This window comes from Saccopteryx bilineata, chromosome 9, assembly GCF_036850765.1.
Source record: "Saccopteryx bilineata isolate mSacBil1 chromosome 9, mSacBil1_pri_phased_curated, whole genome shotgun sequence".
Classification (NCBI taxonomy): Eukaryota; Metazoa; Chordata; class Mammalia; order Chiroptera; family Emballonuridae; genus Saccopteryx; species Saccopteryx bilineata.
In genome coordinates this window covers 43,649,916-43,669,374 of record NC_089498.1, presented here as the reverse complement: position 1 = coordinate 43,669,374, position 19,459 = coordinate 43,649,916, and the positions used below count along the sequence as shown (strand labels likewise).

The window sequence follows — 19,459 nt, the reverse complement described above, 5'->3', positions numbered from 1 at the left end:
TTTTAAGTAAATGTCTCTATAGCATTTGAACTGCTGATTGTGTTGTGTACCCATCACCCAAAGTCAAATCATTTTCTGTAACCGTATATTTGTCCCTCTTTACTCCATTCCCCACACCCCTCCCCCACTCTTCCCTTGCCCTGGTAGCCACTTCACTTTTGTCTATGTCCACAAGACTCCGTTTTATATTCCACCTATGTGTGTAATCATACAGTTCTTAGCTTTTTCTGAATTACTTATTTCACTCAGTATAATGTTCTCAAGGTCCATCCATGTTGTGGTAAATGGCAATATGTCATCATTTCTTATGAACTCTAATCCCTGGATACTAGCTAAATGAGTTCTTACATGTCTTGACCGTCATGTTTAATTTTAATGACTTCATATTAATTAGGGTTGTGCTTTTACAGGAAACAGTGACATTTAAGGATGTGTCTGTGGACCTCACCAGGGAGGAATGGCAGCAAATGAAACCTGCTCAGAGGAACTTGTACCGGGATGTGATGCTGGAGAACTATAGTAACCTAGTCACAGTGGGTAAGGGAAGCTTTGCAATTACATGGGATTCCTTCTCATTTTTGAAATGTATGAAGCCTATAATTTAGGAGATGAATCTAGCTTTTCCTTTCTTCACATGATTATATGGACTTGTCTTCAAGGTAAAGCTAATTACCTTGTCTCAATGTGGAAGTTCTTCCATCTTTGTCCTTCATATGCCCTCAAGCTCCCAGGACTCAAGATTAGGATGGTGTCTCCAGTATTAATATCCAAATCCTTTTCTGTACCCCGTAATAGGCTATCAAGTCACCAAACCAGATGTGATCTTCAAGTTGGAACAGGAAGAGGAACCATGGGTGATAGAGAAAGAGATGTTTGGGAAGCACTGTTCAGGTGAATAAGTGAAAAAGCAGCCTAAATGAGAGCACCCCGTGACAGTTATTCAGGAGGTTGATATTATTTTACATTTTCCAAGGTTTTCTTAAAAGCTATAGTCTTCTTGAGTTTGAGACTTTTTTGGAGGTTCTAGCAGGAGAGCGTAGCTACTCGTATACCCTTGACCGAAGAACGGTCCTCTTCTCTAGCGGGGAAGGTCGTCCTCTTCGACCGAGCACGCAGCTTTGGGAGGGACGCACATGGAGTGGTGAGGGAGGAAGGGGACACCCGCCTAGCCAGCCAGATCAGCCGAATCAACCCTGGTGATCAATGGGGTGACAGGTGTTGCAGCCAGATCACCCTCACATCCAAAAGCTATAGTCTTCTAAAGTGACAAAAGGTATGCATGGATTTCAATATCTATTACATTTTCAGATACTATTTCTTCCTGTATTGAAGCCATCTTCCTTTTTTCAAATTTAGAAGGTCTATCACTCCATCTGATTTCAGGATGCCAACCTTTCCTAATTTATTTATACTCTTACTTTTAGATTTATTGTCCTACTCTATGGTCCTTAAACTCTTGTGTTTATAATTTGATTTTCTTATGCATTCATTATTTTATGGTTGTGTAGTTATTTTAAACATATGTTTGTTTCACACTTAGATTCCTTTTCATTTCTTTCCATTTTGAAGAGCCTCAAACATGTGTTTTATAACAGCATGCCCACTCTCCACTGTACATCACAACCTTCACAATGCCATGTAGCTTTAAAGGTTTCTGGATTAGAAATTGGTGCCTCCTTCCTGCTTATTCCACTCTCCATTACTTTAATTTTTAAAAAATATAATATATGTATACTTGCTTAAAAATATAAACAGTCCAAAAGATACACTGAACAATTAGTCTGCCTGTCCTTGACAGTCCCTTTCTGTACCTGCTCCATACACTTCATTTTCAGAGTTGTGCTGGCAATTCCTGATTTTTATTTGACCATATGAATTTTAGATTCAGCTATTTCCAGAGGAAAATCTGTTGGATTTTTATTGGTGATGTGCTAGATATATAAATTTACTTTCAGAGCTTTGACATCTTTATAATATCTAATATGCTCTGTCTTTGTACAAATCTATCTACCTTTGCATCCTCTACTTTCCAAGTTTTCCCTTTATAGCTTTTGTACACTTATTAAGTTTATACCTAACTATAGGCCAGAGAAAAAAATAAATACTGTAAAAATTGGAAAGGACCCTTTAAAATTATCTTTATTTAAATATTAAGGTTGTATCCCTCAAAAACACAAGAATCAACTGAATAAGTGCAACAGATAATATAATAATCCAGTGGATGGTAGGATATCAAATTAATGAATAAAAATAGTTTTCATGTATACTTCAATAATCAGGTAGAAGATATAAAGAAAAAGGAACCACATTTATAGTCATAACAATAAAGATAAAATACTCTTCTGGGCATGGGCAGTGTACAGAGTGAAATTTTGTTATGGAGCTTATGATTAATGAGAACTAGGGTCCTTGAAGTTTTGCACATAAAAAGAAATCTTTTTTTTAATCTTTATATTTGGTTGATAGTTGTCTATGTATAAATTTCTTGAGCCATACTTTCTTTTCTAGGTGCTTTTGTAGACAGTGCCCTGAAGATTTCAGGTAAGTTCTCTATTGTCTCCTGACTTTGAATGTTTGGAGAAATCTGAAGTCTGATTGTTTCTCCGTATAGGTGGGTGACTTTATTTGCCTTGGATGCCATTAGGTTTCTTTTTCTTTAAAGCTTCAGAACTTTGTGAGGCCTATTGATCAGTCAGTACCAGTTTTTCCTCTCAATGTATACTCATGTGTTTTGGTTCTTATAGCGTCATTGTATAGATCAGATGCTGGTTTCTTTTATAATTGTTACTCATCATTGAATTAGATTATTTCTTGCTGGACACATGATTTACAGGGAGTGTTGAAGATTTCTGGAAAAATAGGCTGATTTAGTAGAAAACCTTTGCTGTTCATGATGACCTCTCTTATTGTATAAGGTTTAGTTTTTCTGTTGAGAGTTGGTGTGCCTTTTACTTCCCTTGAATCAGAAATTATCAGTTGCATGCATCCTCTAGCACTCAAGTATCTCTTCTACTCTCTTATGCCAGCAAACTGCTTACATAGGAATAATCACTGCTTTCATATGCTTATTTAGCTCTGCCTTCCCTTCCATTTGACAAGGCCATAAAAATATCATTATGTTTCTGCCATGATTCTTAACACATCTGGATCCCATTATTGCAAAAAAAAAAAAAAAAGACTTTTATTCTGCCCACAGGGTGTGTCTTGTGTTCGGAGAACTAACTCTGTTCACTGCGCTTTATGAGGTAGAAGGAACAGCCAGGGCTTCTTCCCTATCTCTGGTCTTTTCTTACATTCTGGAATCAGAGTTTAGCTGCCTTTTAGTTTCATTGAAAATGTGTTTTCTTTTTCTGTTTCTTCTTTGTATTTTCAGAGACAAGAGAAGACAGAGATACTTAATTTAACTATACTGAAACAGGAAGTACTCTGTGTTGTATTAGATTTTATGGATCACCTTTTTGGGAAATGTATGAGAAGGAGATCTAGTTTTATTTATTTATTTATTTATTTTGCACACATATATATATATATCAACATCAATTTTTTTAACACTGTTTTTTTTGAACAAACTGTCTTTACCTCATTGCATGTTCTTGCCTCCTTTGTCAAATATTAATTGATAATAATGGTATGGGTTAATTTCTGGGCTCTTTATTCTGTTCCATTGATCTATATAACTTTTATGCCAGTACTAGCTGTACCCGGCCACGCGCTGCTGTGGCTCAGTCTGGTTAAATGGAAAAGAAAGAAAAGAGAAAGCGCACGTTTCTAATATGTTTAATTTCACAATTCTTATGGGCATATAATATTTTTTGTTGTTCCATTGTCTGTGCAGATATAGAGATTATCTGGTTTGCTGAATCTAGAACACACAATATATAATTGTCCTTGTGAGAAGCAAGCCATGTGTAGATCTAAAGCACACAATTCTAAAGATTGGCCCTGAGCTTTGTTGATGGTGATTGCAAATGCCAATCGAATTGGGAATTGCAATGTCTTAAATTGAAATGGCATATCCAGCTTTCCGGTCGCAGTGTGGAGGTGGTGTCCGCGGCTCTGGTTTAGGATGACCCGCGCTCTGGGCAGATGCAGGCCAGTACAGTGGTAGCAGTTGGACTGACCATTGTTGCTGCAGGATTTGCAGGTCATTATGTTTTGCAAGCCATGAAGCATATGGAGCCTCAAGTGAAACAAGTATTTCAAAGTCTACCAAAATCTGCCTTCAGTGGTGACTACTACAAGGGTGGGTTTGAACCCAAGATGACAAAACGGGAAGCTGCATTAATACTAGGTGTAAGCCCTACTGCTAATAAAGGGAAAATAAGAGATGCTCATCGACGAATTATGCTTTTAAATCACCCAGACAAGGGAGGATCTCCTTATATAGCAGCCAAAATCAGTGAAGCTAAAGATTTACTAGAAGGTCAAGCTAAAAAATGAAGTTAAGCCCTGGCCGGTTGGCTCAGCGGTAGAGCGTCGGCCTAGCGTGCGGAGGACCCGGGTTCGATTCCCGGCCAGGGCACATAGGAGAAGCGCCCGTTTGCTTCTCCACCCCTCCGCCGCGCTTTCCTCTCTGTCTCTCTCTTCCCCTCCCGCAGCCAAGGCTCCATTGGAGCAAAGATGGCCCGGGCGCTGGGCATGGTTCTGTGGCCTCTGCCTCAGGCGCTAGAGTGGCTCTGGTCGCAATATGGCGACGCCCAGGATGGGCAGAGCATCGCCCCCTGGGGGGCAGAGCACCGCCCCTGGTGGGCATGCCGGGTGGATCCCGGTCGGGCGCATGCGGGAGTCTGTCTGACTGTCTCTCCCTGTTTCCAGCTTCAGAAAAATGAAAAAAATGAAAAAAAAAAAAAAATGAAGTTAAAATGTATGATGAATTTTTAAGTTATTATGAGTACCAACTTTTTATAATAAAATATCCCAAAGCTACAGATTTTAAAATGATTTAGCACAAAGTCAAGCATTGGTATAAGTTTCTTGTTTAAATTTAAGGATTTTGAATCAGATTATAGAATATTTGGAGACTAATGTTCAAAAATTATGGATAAACACTAACATTTGAATAGAAATGTTGTTCATGACTCATTTAGCAAATAAGGCAAAGTGAACATGAAAGTCTGCTCTCAGGGAACCCCAATCATATGGGAAACTGATGAACTGGTAATTAAAAAACAATGTGATAAATACTAAAAAAAAAAAAAAAAAGAAATGGCATATCCGTTGGAATCATGGGAATGCGAGGAATGAGGACATCTTCACCTTTGAAAGATCCTGTCAAGATTGTTGCTTCTACAATGTTGCTCATTGATTTTTTACAGCACACAGACACAAACACTTCATGTTTTACCATGAAATCCATCAGCAATTTCAGCTTCTGTCTGAAAACATGTGCTGTGATGTCATGCCTATCCACCGGCGATTGCCCAGGAAGTAAGAGCTGTTGTATATTGTACCAAGCTGGATTGCATGTGAATGTAATGAATAGGTCTGGACACCCGTAGTGACGAACATACGCAATTGCATCTTGAGCATACTCATGCATATGACATGGACTGCCTGTATATGAAGATGGCAAAATCGTTTGTCTTCCAACGTTAGTTGTATTACTGTCATTTACAACTGCATCTCGCAAATGAACGTATTCTTCAGAGCGAAGCTTGGTCTGATTCAAATGGATGAGTATCAAACGTTCTGTTTCGATTTTTGCATTCATATCTACAATGTATTGGTGAAACAATCGACGGCATTTCAAAATGTGATTGTCTTCATTCTCTCGAATCATTAATTGGTATGAATAATAGTTCATTCAACTGCATTTCATATTTGTTTGTTTGCCACTGACTGGATTTATCATCTTAATGTTGAAGTGATATCCATTGGCACCAGCCCCCAAAATGATTGGATATTGCAGGGCATCATAGCATCAACGAGTTTCTGCAACTTTTGTCAGTTGATTGTTTCTCCGATGAAGAACAGTATCTCTAGATGGGAACTGATCTCCAACTATAACAATTGCTACTTCATCTATAGTTGGAGCATTGAATCTTCGCACATGTTCTCCAGCAGCCATTTTGTCAGCATGAATAAGAATCTTGTGTGTATCAGATGGCATCATGTCAATTGCTGTTTTGAACAAACACACTGAATTGTTTTTTTCTGTGAAGAAGCTCTTGCAGTGGGGAAACGATGGACCTTTTTATGCCAGTAGAAATTCCGCAGCGTGCATTCAGTTCATCATTGCCATCACCGTTGAAATACATTTGTAGGAATTTATGTTGACCATCTAGGAACAGAAGCAGGGAGCCGACTTTATAATACATTTGTCCTTTCACTTTGAAAGTTGGCATGAATTGAGCTGTTACAATTTCTGCACCGAACAACGTCATTTGGAAATATGAGTTCTATTTCCTGATGTTAGATAGGAAATGCTTTGATTTGGCAGTATATCCGGCAAGCAAAGTTTTTAATGGCTCTGGCGGTTCTCCAAGTTAAGGCAGTTTAATTTTTCTAGCAGCGTAACACATTCCTTTCATTTCTCCATTAAATTTCAGAGCCTTGCAATAAGGACACACTTCAGTCATAGTGCTGATGAGAACATGCCGGCTCAAACTATAATCATCAGCTGGATTGTACCAGAATGCAAGGCAACTGTAATCGCGTGATTGCTGAGCACGGAATCGTGTTTGATGCTGATCTGCTGTTTCACGTTGATGTCTTCCAGCCACTCTCAGCCTGTCACATTTATTCTGTTGAGAACGAAGCAGATGTGAAGCTGCAGCATGTGATCGCAGTGCTCGCAACCGTGTATCCTCAAGTCTGGCTGCACGTAAATGGATTGTAAATGGGAAACATTGAAATGAAATTGTAAAATATTTAGTATAGTGTGTGTTGCTTTTACGTCCAACAGATGGCTCTATTTTTCAAAAAGCATGTTTTTACCTGTCACAGGTGTGATATCTATATCTATATAATAGTAGGTATATAAAAAAGAGCATGTATTCTAATGCAACGTTATTTCAAAATTTCAAAGCAATTGGTGAAGAACTTTCGGAGATTTAAGATTTTGAACAAGCCCTGGCTGGTAGGGACAGTGGTAGAGCGTCGGCCTGGTGTGCAGGAGTCTGGGGTTCGATTCCCGGCCAGGGCACACAGGAGAAGCACCCATCTGCTTCTCCATGCTTCCCCCTCTCCTTCCTCTCTGTCTCTCTCTTCCCCTCCCGCAGCCAGGGCTCCATTGGAGCAAGGTTGGCCCAGGCGCTGAGGATGGCTCTATGGCCTCTGCCTCAAGTGCTGGAATGGCTCTGGTTGCAGCAGAGCAATGCCCCAGATGGGCAGAGCCTCACCCCCTGGTGGGCATGCCGGGTGGATCCCAGTCAGGCGCATGCGGGAGTCTGTCTGACTGCCTCCCTGTTTCCAACTTCAGAAAAATACAAAAAAAAAAAAGATTTTGAACAAACGAACATTTTATTTATATAGATAATGCTATTTTGGTTACTATGGCCTTGTAGTATAGTTGGACATTTGGGAGCATGATTCCTCCAACCTTTTTCTTCTTTCTCAAGAGTGTTGTGGCTGTTTGGGGTCTGTTGTGGTTCCATATAAAATTTTGGAATATTTTTTCTATTTCTGTGAAATATGCCATTCTTATCTTGATACAAATTACATTGAATCTATAGATTGCTTTGGTAGTATGGACTTTTTTGTTGTTGTATTTTTCTGAAGTTGGAAATGGGGAGGCAGTCAGACAGACTCCCACATGCACCTGACCAGGATCCACTCGGCATGCCCACCAGGGGGCGATGCTCTGCCCATCTGGGGCATTGCTCTGTTGCAACCAGAGCCATTCTAGCGCCTGAGGCAGAGGCCATAGAGCCATCCTCAGTGCCCGGGCCAACTTTGCTCCAGTGGAGCCTTGGCTGCGTGAGGGGAAGAGAGAGACAGAGAGGAAGGAGAGGGTGAGGGGTGGAGAAGCAGATGGGCGCTTCTCCTGTGTGCCCTGGCCAGCAATCGAACCCAGGACTCCTGCACTCCAGGCCGATGCTCTACTACTGAGCCAACCGGCCCGGGCCTGCTTTGGTAGTATGGACATTTTAATGATGTTAATTTTCTTATCAATGAACAAGGTATATGCTTGTACATATTTCTGTCTCCTTCAGTTTCTCTCTTCAGTGTCTTGCAATTTCTGAGTACAGGTTTTTTACATCCTTGGTTAACTTTATTCCTATGTATTTTATTATTATTATTATTATTATTTTGATGCAACTTAATTGGCACTACTTTCATAGTTTCCCTTTCTGAAAGTTTATTACTGGTGTATAAAAATGCTAACAATTTCTGGATATTTATTTTGTATCCTGATACTTTACTGAATACATTTATCAGATCTAGTAGTTTTTTTGGTAGAATATTTAGAGTTCTCTGTATACAGTATCATGTCAATCTGCAAATAATGAGTTTTACTTCCTCCTTTCCAATTTAAATGTTTTTTATTTATTTATTTATTTTTTGTCTGATTGCTGTGGCTAGAATTTCCAGTACTGTGTTGCATAAAATTGGTGAAAGTGGACATCCCTATCTTGTTCTTGATTTTAAGAGAAGTGTTTGCAGCTTTTTCCCATTGAATATGATGTTGGCTGTGGGTTCGTCATATATATGGGCTTTTTTACATTAAGGTATGTTCCCTCTATTCCCACTTTTTTGTGGATAGTTTTTATTCTAAATAAGTGCTGGATTTTTTCAGATGCTTTTCTACGTCTATGAATATGATCTTGTGGTTTTTATCCTTTATGTTGTCCATGTTGTGTATCACACTTATTGATTTGCGGATATTATGTCAACCTTGCATCCTCAGAATAGATCCCACTTGATCATGGTGTATGCCTATGCTCTTTTTAATGTACTGCAGGATCCAGTTTACTAGTATTTTGTTGAGGATTTTAACATCTTTGTTCATCAGAGATATTTGCCTATAGTTTTTTGTCTCTTTGCCCTCCCTACAATTTTTGATGTGGCTTCTGTATATCCTTGGTTATAAGACTTCTCTTCAGCTAGTCTTCAGTTGGTTATTCAGGTTAATTGTTATGTGTTTTAGTTGTAATTCCAATTTGGTTCCTGGAGGATGTGAGTATAACTTCCACCTATTCTACCACCATCTTGGATTTTCTACCTGACCCTTTATTTTTTTACTTTTATTTTAATGGAATTTTAGGGGGGAACCATACACTTAATGCACTGTGGTAAACCACAAGTGTTAGTTTTATCCTCTGTTTGTTTGAATTTCTGTTCATTGTTTATGTCTTTACCCTTTTATCTTAACTTTTTTATTTATTTTACTGATTTCTGTGTTGCTTAAGTATACTTTTATAATAATTTTTGTCCTCCATTTCAGAAGTATGGGAAGTTGATGAAAAAATCAAGAAGCAACAGGAAACATTTGTGAGGAAAGTGAGATCCATCTCCAAGAAAGCTCTGATGACGGAAAATGTCATTGAATGTAAAAAAGTTACAAAACTATTTCCTCTGACTTCAGACATTGTTTCTTCAAGACAAAGCTTCTATGAATATGATTCACTTGATAAGGATTTGGAACATCATTTAGACTTACTTAGTTATGAGAAAGGCTATATAAGAGAGAAAAATTATGAATGTAATAAGTATGGGAACCTTACTCATTGCTCCTCCAATGTTGTAACCTCCTTTAAGTGTGATCAGTGTGGACAAGACTACAGTCATAAATTTGACTTCATTAGACATGAGAGAATACATGCTGGAAAGAAACCCTATGAATGTAAGGAATGTGGAAAAGCTTTCAGCAGGAAGGAAAATCTTATTACACATCAAAAAATCCATACTGGGGAAAAACCGTATAAGTGTAATGAATGTGGGAAAGCTTTTATTCAGATGTCAAACCTTATTAGACACCAGAGAATTCATACAGGAGAGAAACCTTACGCATGTAAGGATTGTTGGAAAGCCTTCAGTCAGAAATCAAATCTCACTGAACACAAGAGAATTCATACGGGAGAAAAACCCTATAAATGTAAGGAATGTGGAAAATCCTTTAGCCAGAAACAAAATCTTATTGAGCATGAGAAAATTCATACTGGGGAGAAACCTTATGCATGTAATGAATGTGGCAGAGCTTTTTCTCGAATGTCATCTGTTACTTTACACATGAGAAGTCACACAGGGGAGAAGCCCTATAAATGTAATAAGTGTGGAAAAGCATTCTCTCAATGCTCAGTATTTATTATACATATGAGAAGTCATACAGGTGAGAAACCCTATGTATGTAGTGAATGTGGGAAAGAATTCTCTCAAAGTTCTTCCCTTACTGTACATATGAGAAACCATACAGCTGAGAAACCGTATGAATGTAATGAGTGTGGAAGAGCTTTCAGCCGGAAAGAAAATCTCATTACACATCAGAAGATTCATACTGGAGAGAAGCCATATGAATGTAGTGAATGTGGGAAAGCTTTTATTCAGATGTCAAACCTCATTCGACACCAGAGAATTCATACTGGTGAGAAACCCTATGCATGTATACTATGTGGGAAAGCCTTTAGTCAGAAATCAAACCTCACTGAACATGAGAAAATTCATACTGGAGAGAAGCCCTATCATTGTAATCAATGTGGGAAAGCTTTCAGTCAGAGACAGAATCTCCTTGAGCATGAAAAGATTCATACTGGAGAAAAACCGTTTAAATGTAATGAATGTGATAAAGCCTTTTCTCGAATTTCATCACTTACTCTTCATGTGAGAAATCATACAGGGGAGAAACCCTATGAATGTAATAAATGCGCAAAAGCTTTCTCTCAGTGCTCATTACTTATTATACATATGAGAAGTCATACTGGTGAGAAACCTTTTGAATGTAATGAATGTGGGAAAGCATTCTCTCAAAGAGCATCTCTTTCTATACATAAGAGAAGTCATATAGGTGAGAAACACCGAGTGTACTGAAAAAGAGAAAGTCTTTTTTAAAATTAAACCCATACTTTTTAAAATATCTTGGCATTAACAAAAACTAAGATCTTTATGGGAAAATTGTAAAGCTTTACTGATGGACATAAGACTGAGAAATACCATGTGTGTAGATGGAAAAACCCAATATAAAATTTTCAGTTCTCCTAAAATTACCCTATAGAGTTAATATAGTTCCAAATTTCTAACAATTTTCTAGATTTTACAAAATTATCTAAAATTCATGTGAAATAGAAGTCTATGGATTGCTCAGACAATTTGGAAAAAGAACAGAGGACATACCTCTTACCATATACTACGCATATATTAAATTATCATCATTAAGTAGTGGAATTAATACATGAATAGGTAAACAGATTTTACAGAATAGAGTGCCTAGGAATAAACCAATAAATATATGTGAAATGTATATATTAGATATGACATCATGAATCAATTGGGAAATGATGGCCTAGTCCACAGAAATTATTGGAGTATTTGACTTTCCATGTTAGAAGAAATAAAACTACATATACCCTTCAACATATAAAGAAATAGAATCCCAAAGGATTTGAAGACTGGAATGAGAAGAGCCAAACTGAAATTCTGGGAGGAAATGCGAGATATTGTCTATGACTTTGACGCAGGGAAGCATTTTTTGTTTGTTTGTATTTTTCTGAAACTGGAAATGGGGAGACAGTCAGACAGACTCTCACATGCGCCCAACCGGGATCCACCCGGCACGCCCACCAGGGGGCGATGCTCTGCCCATCTGGGGCATCGCTCCGTCGCGACCAGAGCCACTCTAGTGCCTGAGGCAGAGGCCATGGAGCCATCCCCAGCGCCCAGGCCATCTTTGCTCCAATGGAGCCTTGGCTGCAGGAGGGGAAGAGAGAGACAGAGAGGAAAGAGAGGGGGAGGGGTGGAGAAGCAGATGGGCATTTCTCCTGTGTGCCCTGGCCGGGAATCAAACCCGGGACTTCTGCATGCCAGGCCGACGCTCTACCACCGAGCCAACCGGCCAGGGCCAGCATTTTTTTTAACACAAAAGGACCTTGCAGTTGTACTTTTGGATATACATTCTAAAGAAACAAATATACAAAAGAAATATACAGATATATAGATATACATATCTGAATTGAAAACAACCTAAATTATTACAGGGTAACAGATGACTAAAATGTGATATTGATATGTTCAAATAGTAGAATAGTAAACAGCAGTTAAAAGCAATGGACTAGATTTCTATTTTGTAACATGGGTAGTTATCTAAAACAATGTTGAATGAAAAAAATCAAGATCCATTTTGTATAATGACATTCATGCAAATTAGAATTAATTCATGAACAACAGAATTGTTTTTATTATTGAAATTGTTATGTAAAACTGTTTAAATGAATTAAAAGACATCACACAGTGGGGAAAACCAGCATCATGGCCGTGACTTTGGGTTACTGGAACTTCCACAGTGGCTTCTGAGTATGACAGAAGCTAGTGGCTAAGTAAGAAATCCAAGCTGGGTCTGAACTTCCCCAGTCTGTCCTACTTAATTGACAGGGCTCACAAGCTCACCCAGAGCAATGCCATCCTACGTTACATTATTAGCAAGCACAAGCTCTGTTGGGAGATGGAAAAGAAGATTCACATGGACATTTTGGAGGAAAAGGTCTTGGACATCCAAATGTATAAGATCAGGACCTGCTACAGCCCTGACCTTCTCACCTATGTCTATTTCCTGGCTTATGACTTCCTGGATGTGCTGCATATGTTTGAGTCCAAGTGCCTGAATGCATTATTGAACCTGGAAGACTTCTTGGGCAGCTTTGAGGGCCTGAAGATCTCTGCCTACCTGAAGTCCAGCCACTTCCTCCCAACACCTGTGTACTCAAAGGCTGCCAAATAGTTCAACAAATAGGGACTGCAAGTCCAGGAGATGGGAGTGAGGAGCACACAGGGGCCTAGTAAACAGCTGACCCTCCCTGAACCCATGGAACCATCTGTCTTACTCCTCTCCTTTCCTTCACCCCCACTCCAGTCCTGTTGGGCACCTTTCCCTTCCCCTATTTCAATTCACCCAGGATCTTAAAGCTCTCCAGCACCCGTTTTGCTCAGTGTGGTCTCTCCCTCACATTTTCCTTATTACACTGAATTAGACCCAGACATATAGACCTTTCTTTCAGTAGTTTTTCTGCTGTCAGGAGCCTGACCTCAACCCCTAGCCTGAGGAGCTGAGCCCTGAGTTCCCACCACTGCCTTGAGGAGCAGTATTGCCTGGGTGTGCAGGCCCTGCTCCATAAGCATGGTTTCTGCCCAGCCCTGCCTGATACCCAGTAAAGACTAATCACAAATTCATTAATTAAGTAAAATGAATTATCCCTGGCTGGGTAGCTCTGTTACTTAGAGTATCGTCTGGAAGTGCAGAAGTTGGCAGTTAGATTTTGGTCAGGGCACGTACAGAAACAGATAGATGTTCTTGTTTCCTCCCTCCCTCTCTCTCCTTCCTTCACTCCGTACCTCTCTTGCTAAATCTAATAAATAAAAATTATTGAAAAGTTTTTAATAAAATGAACTAGAAGCATGCATACCAAATTGTTGTTAGTCTTGTTTCTGGCAGGAAATTATGAGTGAGGGTAACAATCAGAGAGAGCTTTTAGCTTTACTTGTAATTTTTTGCCTTAAAAAAAAGGTTAATAGCATATAAAATAAATCTTAAAAGTTAATGATGTGAATGGCAATATGAGTATATTGTCTTAATAGTGTTTTTATAGTTATTTCTCAATTTATGGGCGAGAGGAAGCCTTCTTCCCATAGAGATAAAAAGTGTTATAATGGATCCGTATGCCCTTATTATATGCTCAAGTATTTTATAAAAAATATTTCCAGCCTGACCAGGTGGTGGCACAGTGGATAGAGTGTCAGATGCGGAGGACCCAGGTTCGAGACCCTGAGGTCGCCAGCTTGAGCGCGTGCTCATCTGGTGTGAGCAAAGCTTACCAGCTTGGACCCAAGGTCGCTGCCTTGAGCAAGGGGTTACTCGGTCTGCTGAAGGCCCATGGTCAAGGCACATATGAGAAAGCAATCAATGAACAACTAAGGTGTCACAATGAAAAACTAATGATTGATGCTTCTCATCTCTCTCCATTTCTGTCTGTTTGTCCCTATCTATCCCTCTCTCAATCCCTCTCTCTGACTGTCTCTGAAAATATATATATATATATTTCCAGAAAATTAGTAATTAGAAGTGATAGAGGAACCACTCTGTAAAGTACATGATTGTCTAATCACTATGTTGTACAACTGAAACTGACACAAAATGTTGGAGGTAAACTATAATTTTTAAAAAAATTAATAGACCTATTTACTGTATAAATATGAAATTACCATTTCTGTAACGTTTATGATGCCTTTTACATTATATTTCTGAGGTTGGGACTCATCTTTCAATTAATTGTATCTTAGGTTCAATGAAATTGAAATTATTAAAATTTTGAAAATGTGATGTCCATGTGACAAATCAAATGTGATTTTGTGCATTGTGGTCAACTAATGACCCCTACTTTCTCAATGTGTCTTGCATTATTTGACAACATTGGATTCATAGCTAATTAGTAATACAATTTGAGTCATTGTAGAGCAGGGGTAGGGAACCTTTTTGGCTGAGAGAGCCATAAACTCCACATATATTAAAATGCAATTTCATGAGAGCCATACAACGACCTGTGTACATTACTCATTATCCAATAAAAATTTGATGCTGTCCCGGAAGACAGCTGTGATTGGCTCCAGCCACCCGCAACCATGAACATGAGCGGTGGGAAATGGATTGTAATACATGAGAATGTTTTATATTTTTAACATTATTTTTTTTATTAAAGATTTGTCTGTGAGTTAGATGCAGCCATCAAAAGAGCCACGTCTGGCTCGTGAGCCGTAGGTTCCTGGCCCCTGTTGTAGAGAGAGTAAGGTTTTCCTGACAAATTGACTCAGCAATATTATTTTTCTTGCTCTGCAAGTTTCTATACAACCAGCATATACCTTGTTATTTATATACAATATTTTGAAGTGAGAAAGACTTTTATTTTTATGAGATAGCCACAAGCAGTTGTGTAAAATTGCTTCACTCTTAACCTACAGATTATTTTATTCCTTCCACAACCCTAGACTTGGTTGGAAGCATTGATGGTCTCAGACACTGAGCAGTAATAAAGAGTTCTTCTAAAAGGACCTCATTCTCTTTAACAATATATGAACCAGTCCTTAAGGTAATTTTTTATTATGCCATCTCTACAATATTACTTGATACACAAAAATATCATTAGTGCCATTTTTATTATGGTTTTTTTGTTTTGTTTTTAATTTTTTTACAGGGACAGAGAGAGTCAGATAGAGGCATAGATAGGGACAGACAGACAGGAACAGAGATGAGAAGCATCAATCATCAGTTTTTTGTTGCGACATCGTAGTTGTTCATTGATTGCTTTCTCATATGTGCCATGACCACGGGCCTTCAGCTGAGTAACCCCCTGCTCTAGCCAGTGACCTTGGGTCCATGCTAGTGAGCTTTTTGCTCAAGCCAGATGAGCCCGCGCTCAAGCTGGCAAACCCGGGGTCTCGAACCTGGGTCCTTCCACATCCCAGTCTGACGCTCTATCCACGGCGCCACTGCCTGGTCAGGCAATGCCATTTTTAAAAGGAAATTAAGATTGAGGATATCGAGGGAAAGGAAACTTCAGCATTTGAATGCTTGAATGCCAACCATATATATATATATCCCATTTCAGCTTCCTGTAATTTTTCAAGGTGACTTGGCTTTTCACAATAAAAAGACTCCTGCTAGCATGCTCTCCAGTCCTTAGCCATATGTCCAGGCTTTCCACAGTTAAAACAGGAGGACCCAGTTATCATTGCTGCACAAGTTTGAGCTACATACACTATTTATCCCTCTGTTTTATAGACCTGAGTCCAGTTTTACACATAAGACAATTACAGTAGAGAGACATGAACATGACACATAAATAAAATCCAATCAATTCCAAGAGTGTAGTTGCTACTTAGCCCCAACTCTGAAGACTCAGAACACAGGGTACAGCAATCAGCATGGCAAGACCTTACAGAGTACAAACCAAAGAAACAAGTTTAAGATCCAAAATTTTATTCTATTTAAATTTAAATGAGCACTCCTTACATATTTCAATTTTAAAGCAACAATGCAGGAATGAAACTATTTTATTTAGTTCAATATTAGAGCCAACATTTCCAATTCTTACATGCAATAACAATTTAGGCCTCAAAAGAGCCACATTTTGGCTATTTTAAGTTGACATTATTTTATAGATTTATAAGTATAGGTCAACCAATTAGCCAGAATTCACACTAGGCAGGCTGTCCTTAAGAATGGACAGGGTGTTACCCATTCTGTTAAAATATCAGACAAAAACTAAACAGAGACCAGAATCAGACAAACCAAAGAGGAACCCAGGATTTCAGCATGCAACCAGACCAGAACAATCCTGCCCAATGTCAGTCAGGATGTTTTGTGATGGGGTGCTGGAGGATGGAACTAGCGGAACCTCCCCAAGTAAATACACACTTGGCAGCTGCTTGGGAAGTACTGTAGTCAAGTCCTCCAGGGTCCCCTAGTCAGTAAATAATTTCAAGGCAAAGAATAGGGAAGAAATAAAATGATAGTACAGAGGGTTGTAGCTAAATCATTAAAGAAAAAAGATTTTTTGATAAAGGGGCCAACAACACACAATGGAGAAAAGAAAGCCTCTTCAATAAATGGTGCTGGGAAAACTGGAAAGCCACATGCAAAAGAATGAAACGACTACAGTCTCTCCCCCTGTACAAAAATTAACTCAAAATGGATCAAAGATCTAAACATAAGACCTGAAACAATTAAGTACATAGAAGAAGACATAGGTACTCAACTCATGGATCTGGGTTTTAAAGAGCGTTTTATGAATTTGACTCCAATGGCAAGAGAAGTGAAGGCAAAAATTAATGAATGGGACTACATCAGACTAAGAAGTTTTTGCTCAGCAAGAGAAACTGATAACAAAATAAATAGAAAGCCAACTAAATGGGAAATGATATTTTCAAACAACAGCTCAGATAAGGGCCTAATATCCAAAATATACAAAGAACTCATAAAACTCAACAACAAACAAACAAACAATCCAATAAAAAAATGGGAAGAGGATATGAATAGACACTTCTCCCAGGAAGAAATACAAATGGCCAACAGATATATGAAAAGATGCTCATCTTCTTTAGCTATTAGAGAAATGCAAATCAAAACGGCAATGAGATACCACCTCACACCTGTTCGATTAGCTGTTATTAGCAAGTCAGGTAATAGCAAATGTTGGAGAGGCTGTGGAGGAAAAGGAACCCTCATACACTGTTGGTGGGAATGTAAAGTAGTACAACCATTATGGAAGAAAGTATGGTGGTTCCTCAAAAAACTGAAAATAGAACTACCTTATGACCCAGCAATCCCTCTACTGGGTATATATCCCAAAAACTCAGAAACATTGATACGTAAAGACACATGCAGCCCCATGTTTACTGCAGCATTGTTCACAGTGGCCAGGACATGGAAACAACCAAAAAGCCCATCAATAGATGACTGGATAAAGAAGATGTGGCACATATACACTATGGAATACTACTCAGCCATAAGAAATGATGACATTGGAACATTTACAGCAAAATGGTGGGATCTTGATAACATGATACGAAGCGAAATAAGTAAATCAGAAAAAAACAGGAACTGTATTATTCCATATGTAGGTGGGACATAATAGTGAAACTAAGAGACATTGATAAGAGTGTGGTGGTTACGGGGGGGAGGGGGGAATGGGAGAGGGATAGGGGGTGGGGAGGGGCACAAAGAAAACAAGATAGAAGGTGACAGAGGACAATCTGACTTTGGGTGGTGGGTATGCAACATAATTGAACGACAAGATAACCTGGACTTGTTATCTTTGAATATATGTATCCTGATTTATTGATGTCACCCCATTAAAAAAATAAAATTATTAATAAAGAAAAAGAAAAAAAGAAAAAAGATCATATCATAACAGAGAAAGCTATAGCTTTAATAGTATCTGGGCATTCCAACATTAATACTAGTTGGTAACAATTTTCCATTAAGGAAGGAATTTATGACTCTTCCCAGGTCAGGGGGAAGAGATGGAGGATGGGGAAAGCCAAAGGCTCCTTGGGAAGCAAGGGAGGAGGAAAAGGTGTTTTGTCCTCCTTATCAGCCTCCTCAAATACTTCATCTCCCATATCATCAGCATCAGTTTGTAAAGGTTTTTTTTTTAAGATTTTATTTATTCATTTTAGAGAAGGGAGAAAGAAAGAGAGAGAGAGAGAGAAGGAAGGGGGGAGGAGCAGGAAGCATCAACTTCCATATGTGCCTTGACCAGGCAAGTCCAGGGTTTCGAACCAGTGACCTCAAAATTTCAGGTCAACGCTTTATCCACTGTGCCACCACATGTCAGACAGTTTGTAATGGTTTTAAAACATTTCACTAAGGTCCAAATTGGCCAGATAGTAACCAGCAGTGGAACCTTGAGTATGTAATTTTTTCAACTCTTTCCTACCTTTTCCCAGTCATGTAAATTTAGACTTCCTAAAGTAGGGAACTGATTACAGTGCTTCTCAATTACTTGTAATAATTCTAAAATTTCTTCTTCATTGGCTTTAGCCCTGCCAGTCTTCAACAATTGTTTTAAAACAGATATAAGGACGGTACTTCATAACATTGTTTCCATTTCTTATTGTTACCCTTTATTTTCCTGAGAGTGTCCTTACCTGTGATGGACTGACACCTCTATTTCCACTCGGGGTGGAATCTTCAAGCCATAACGCAGTATTCTCCTTGTTATTATTGCTCTGGCGATTCTTCTAACAATCGTGCCCCATGTTGGGCACCAATTGCTGAGGCCAGCTTGGCAATGGGTATGCATAAGAGGAAGGCGCTGCAGGACTTAGGAAATACATAAAACGCACAACATAAAGGAAAGATGGGTACAGCGGACTCCCAGCCTCTGGGATGGAGAGCCCAGATCTCTGCAGCCTCAGTATATTTATTTGGTTTTTTTAATCAGCAAGCAAATTAGCAGAACATAGACTCAGGAACAGAGAAGAATGATTAACTAAAACCTTGCAGGTCAGCGGGAAATGGCTATAAGGTTCAGAAGCTTCCAGTAAACATGAGTGCTTGCTGGGGTAGGGGTAGCATTCTACCCACACAGGATTTGACATTCCAATGTTCACACTTAAGAGTTGTTTCAGGGTAGCATTCTAATCTTTGGCCATTTTCCTACAATTGAAGACGGACAACTAGAGATGTTAATAGAAAAGAGAGACTCATGAATTTAAAAAAATCTGTGAGAGCTCTACAAGAATGTTTGATTCCATCAGAAAGAGCAATATAGCCTGACCTGTGGTGGCACAGTAGATAAAGCGTTGACCTGGAAAT

At 38.9% G+C, this 19,459-nt stretch overlaps 1 protein-coding gene and 1 pseudogene across 8 annotated transcripts in view; both read left to right on the top strand.

The window, feature by feature from the left end:
• Positions 1 to 14,361, top strand: part of ZNF568 (zinc finger protein 568) — a 49,836-nt gene extending 35,475 nt beyond the window's left edge. For 6 of the 8 annotated variants that reach the window (XM_066242170.1, XM_066242171.1, XM_066242168.1 and 3 more), the window contains 4 exons: positions 411 to 537; positions 796 to 891; positions 2,509 to 2,541; positions 9,386 to 14,361. In XM_066242170.1, coding sequence (XP_066098267.1) covers positions 468 to 537; positions 796 to 891; positions 2,509 to 2,541; positions 9,386 to 10,965 — 1,779 coding nt within the window. In that variant the 5' untranslated portion in view covers positions 411 to 467 and the 3' untranslated portion in view covers positions 10,966 to 14,361. The other 2 variants (XM_066242167.1, XM_066242172.1) reach the window with 2 other exon arrangements.
• On the top strand, positions 3,975 to 4,440 carry LOC136312607 (mitochondrial import inner membrane translocase subunit TIM14 pseudogene; annotated as a pseudogene).
• Positions 14,362 to 19,459: the final 5,098 nt, after the last annotated feature.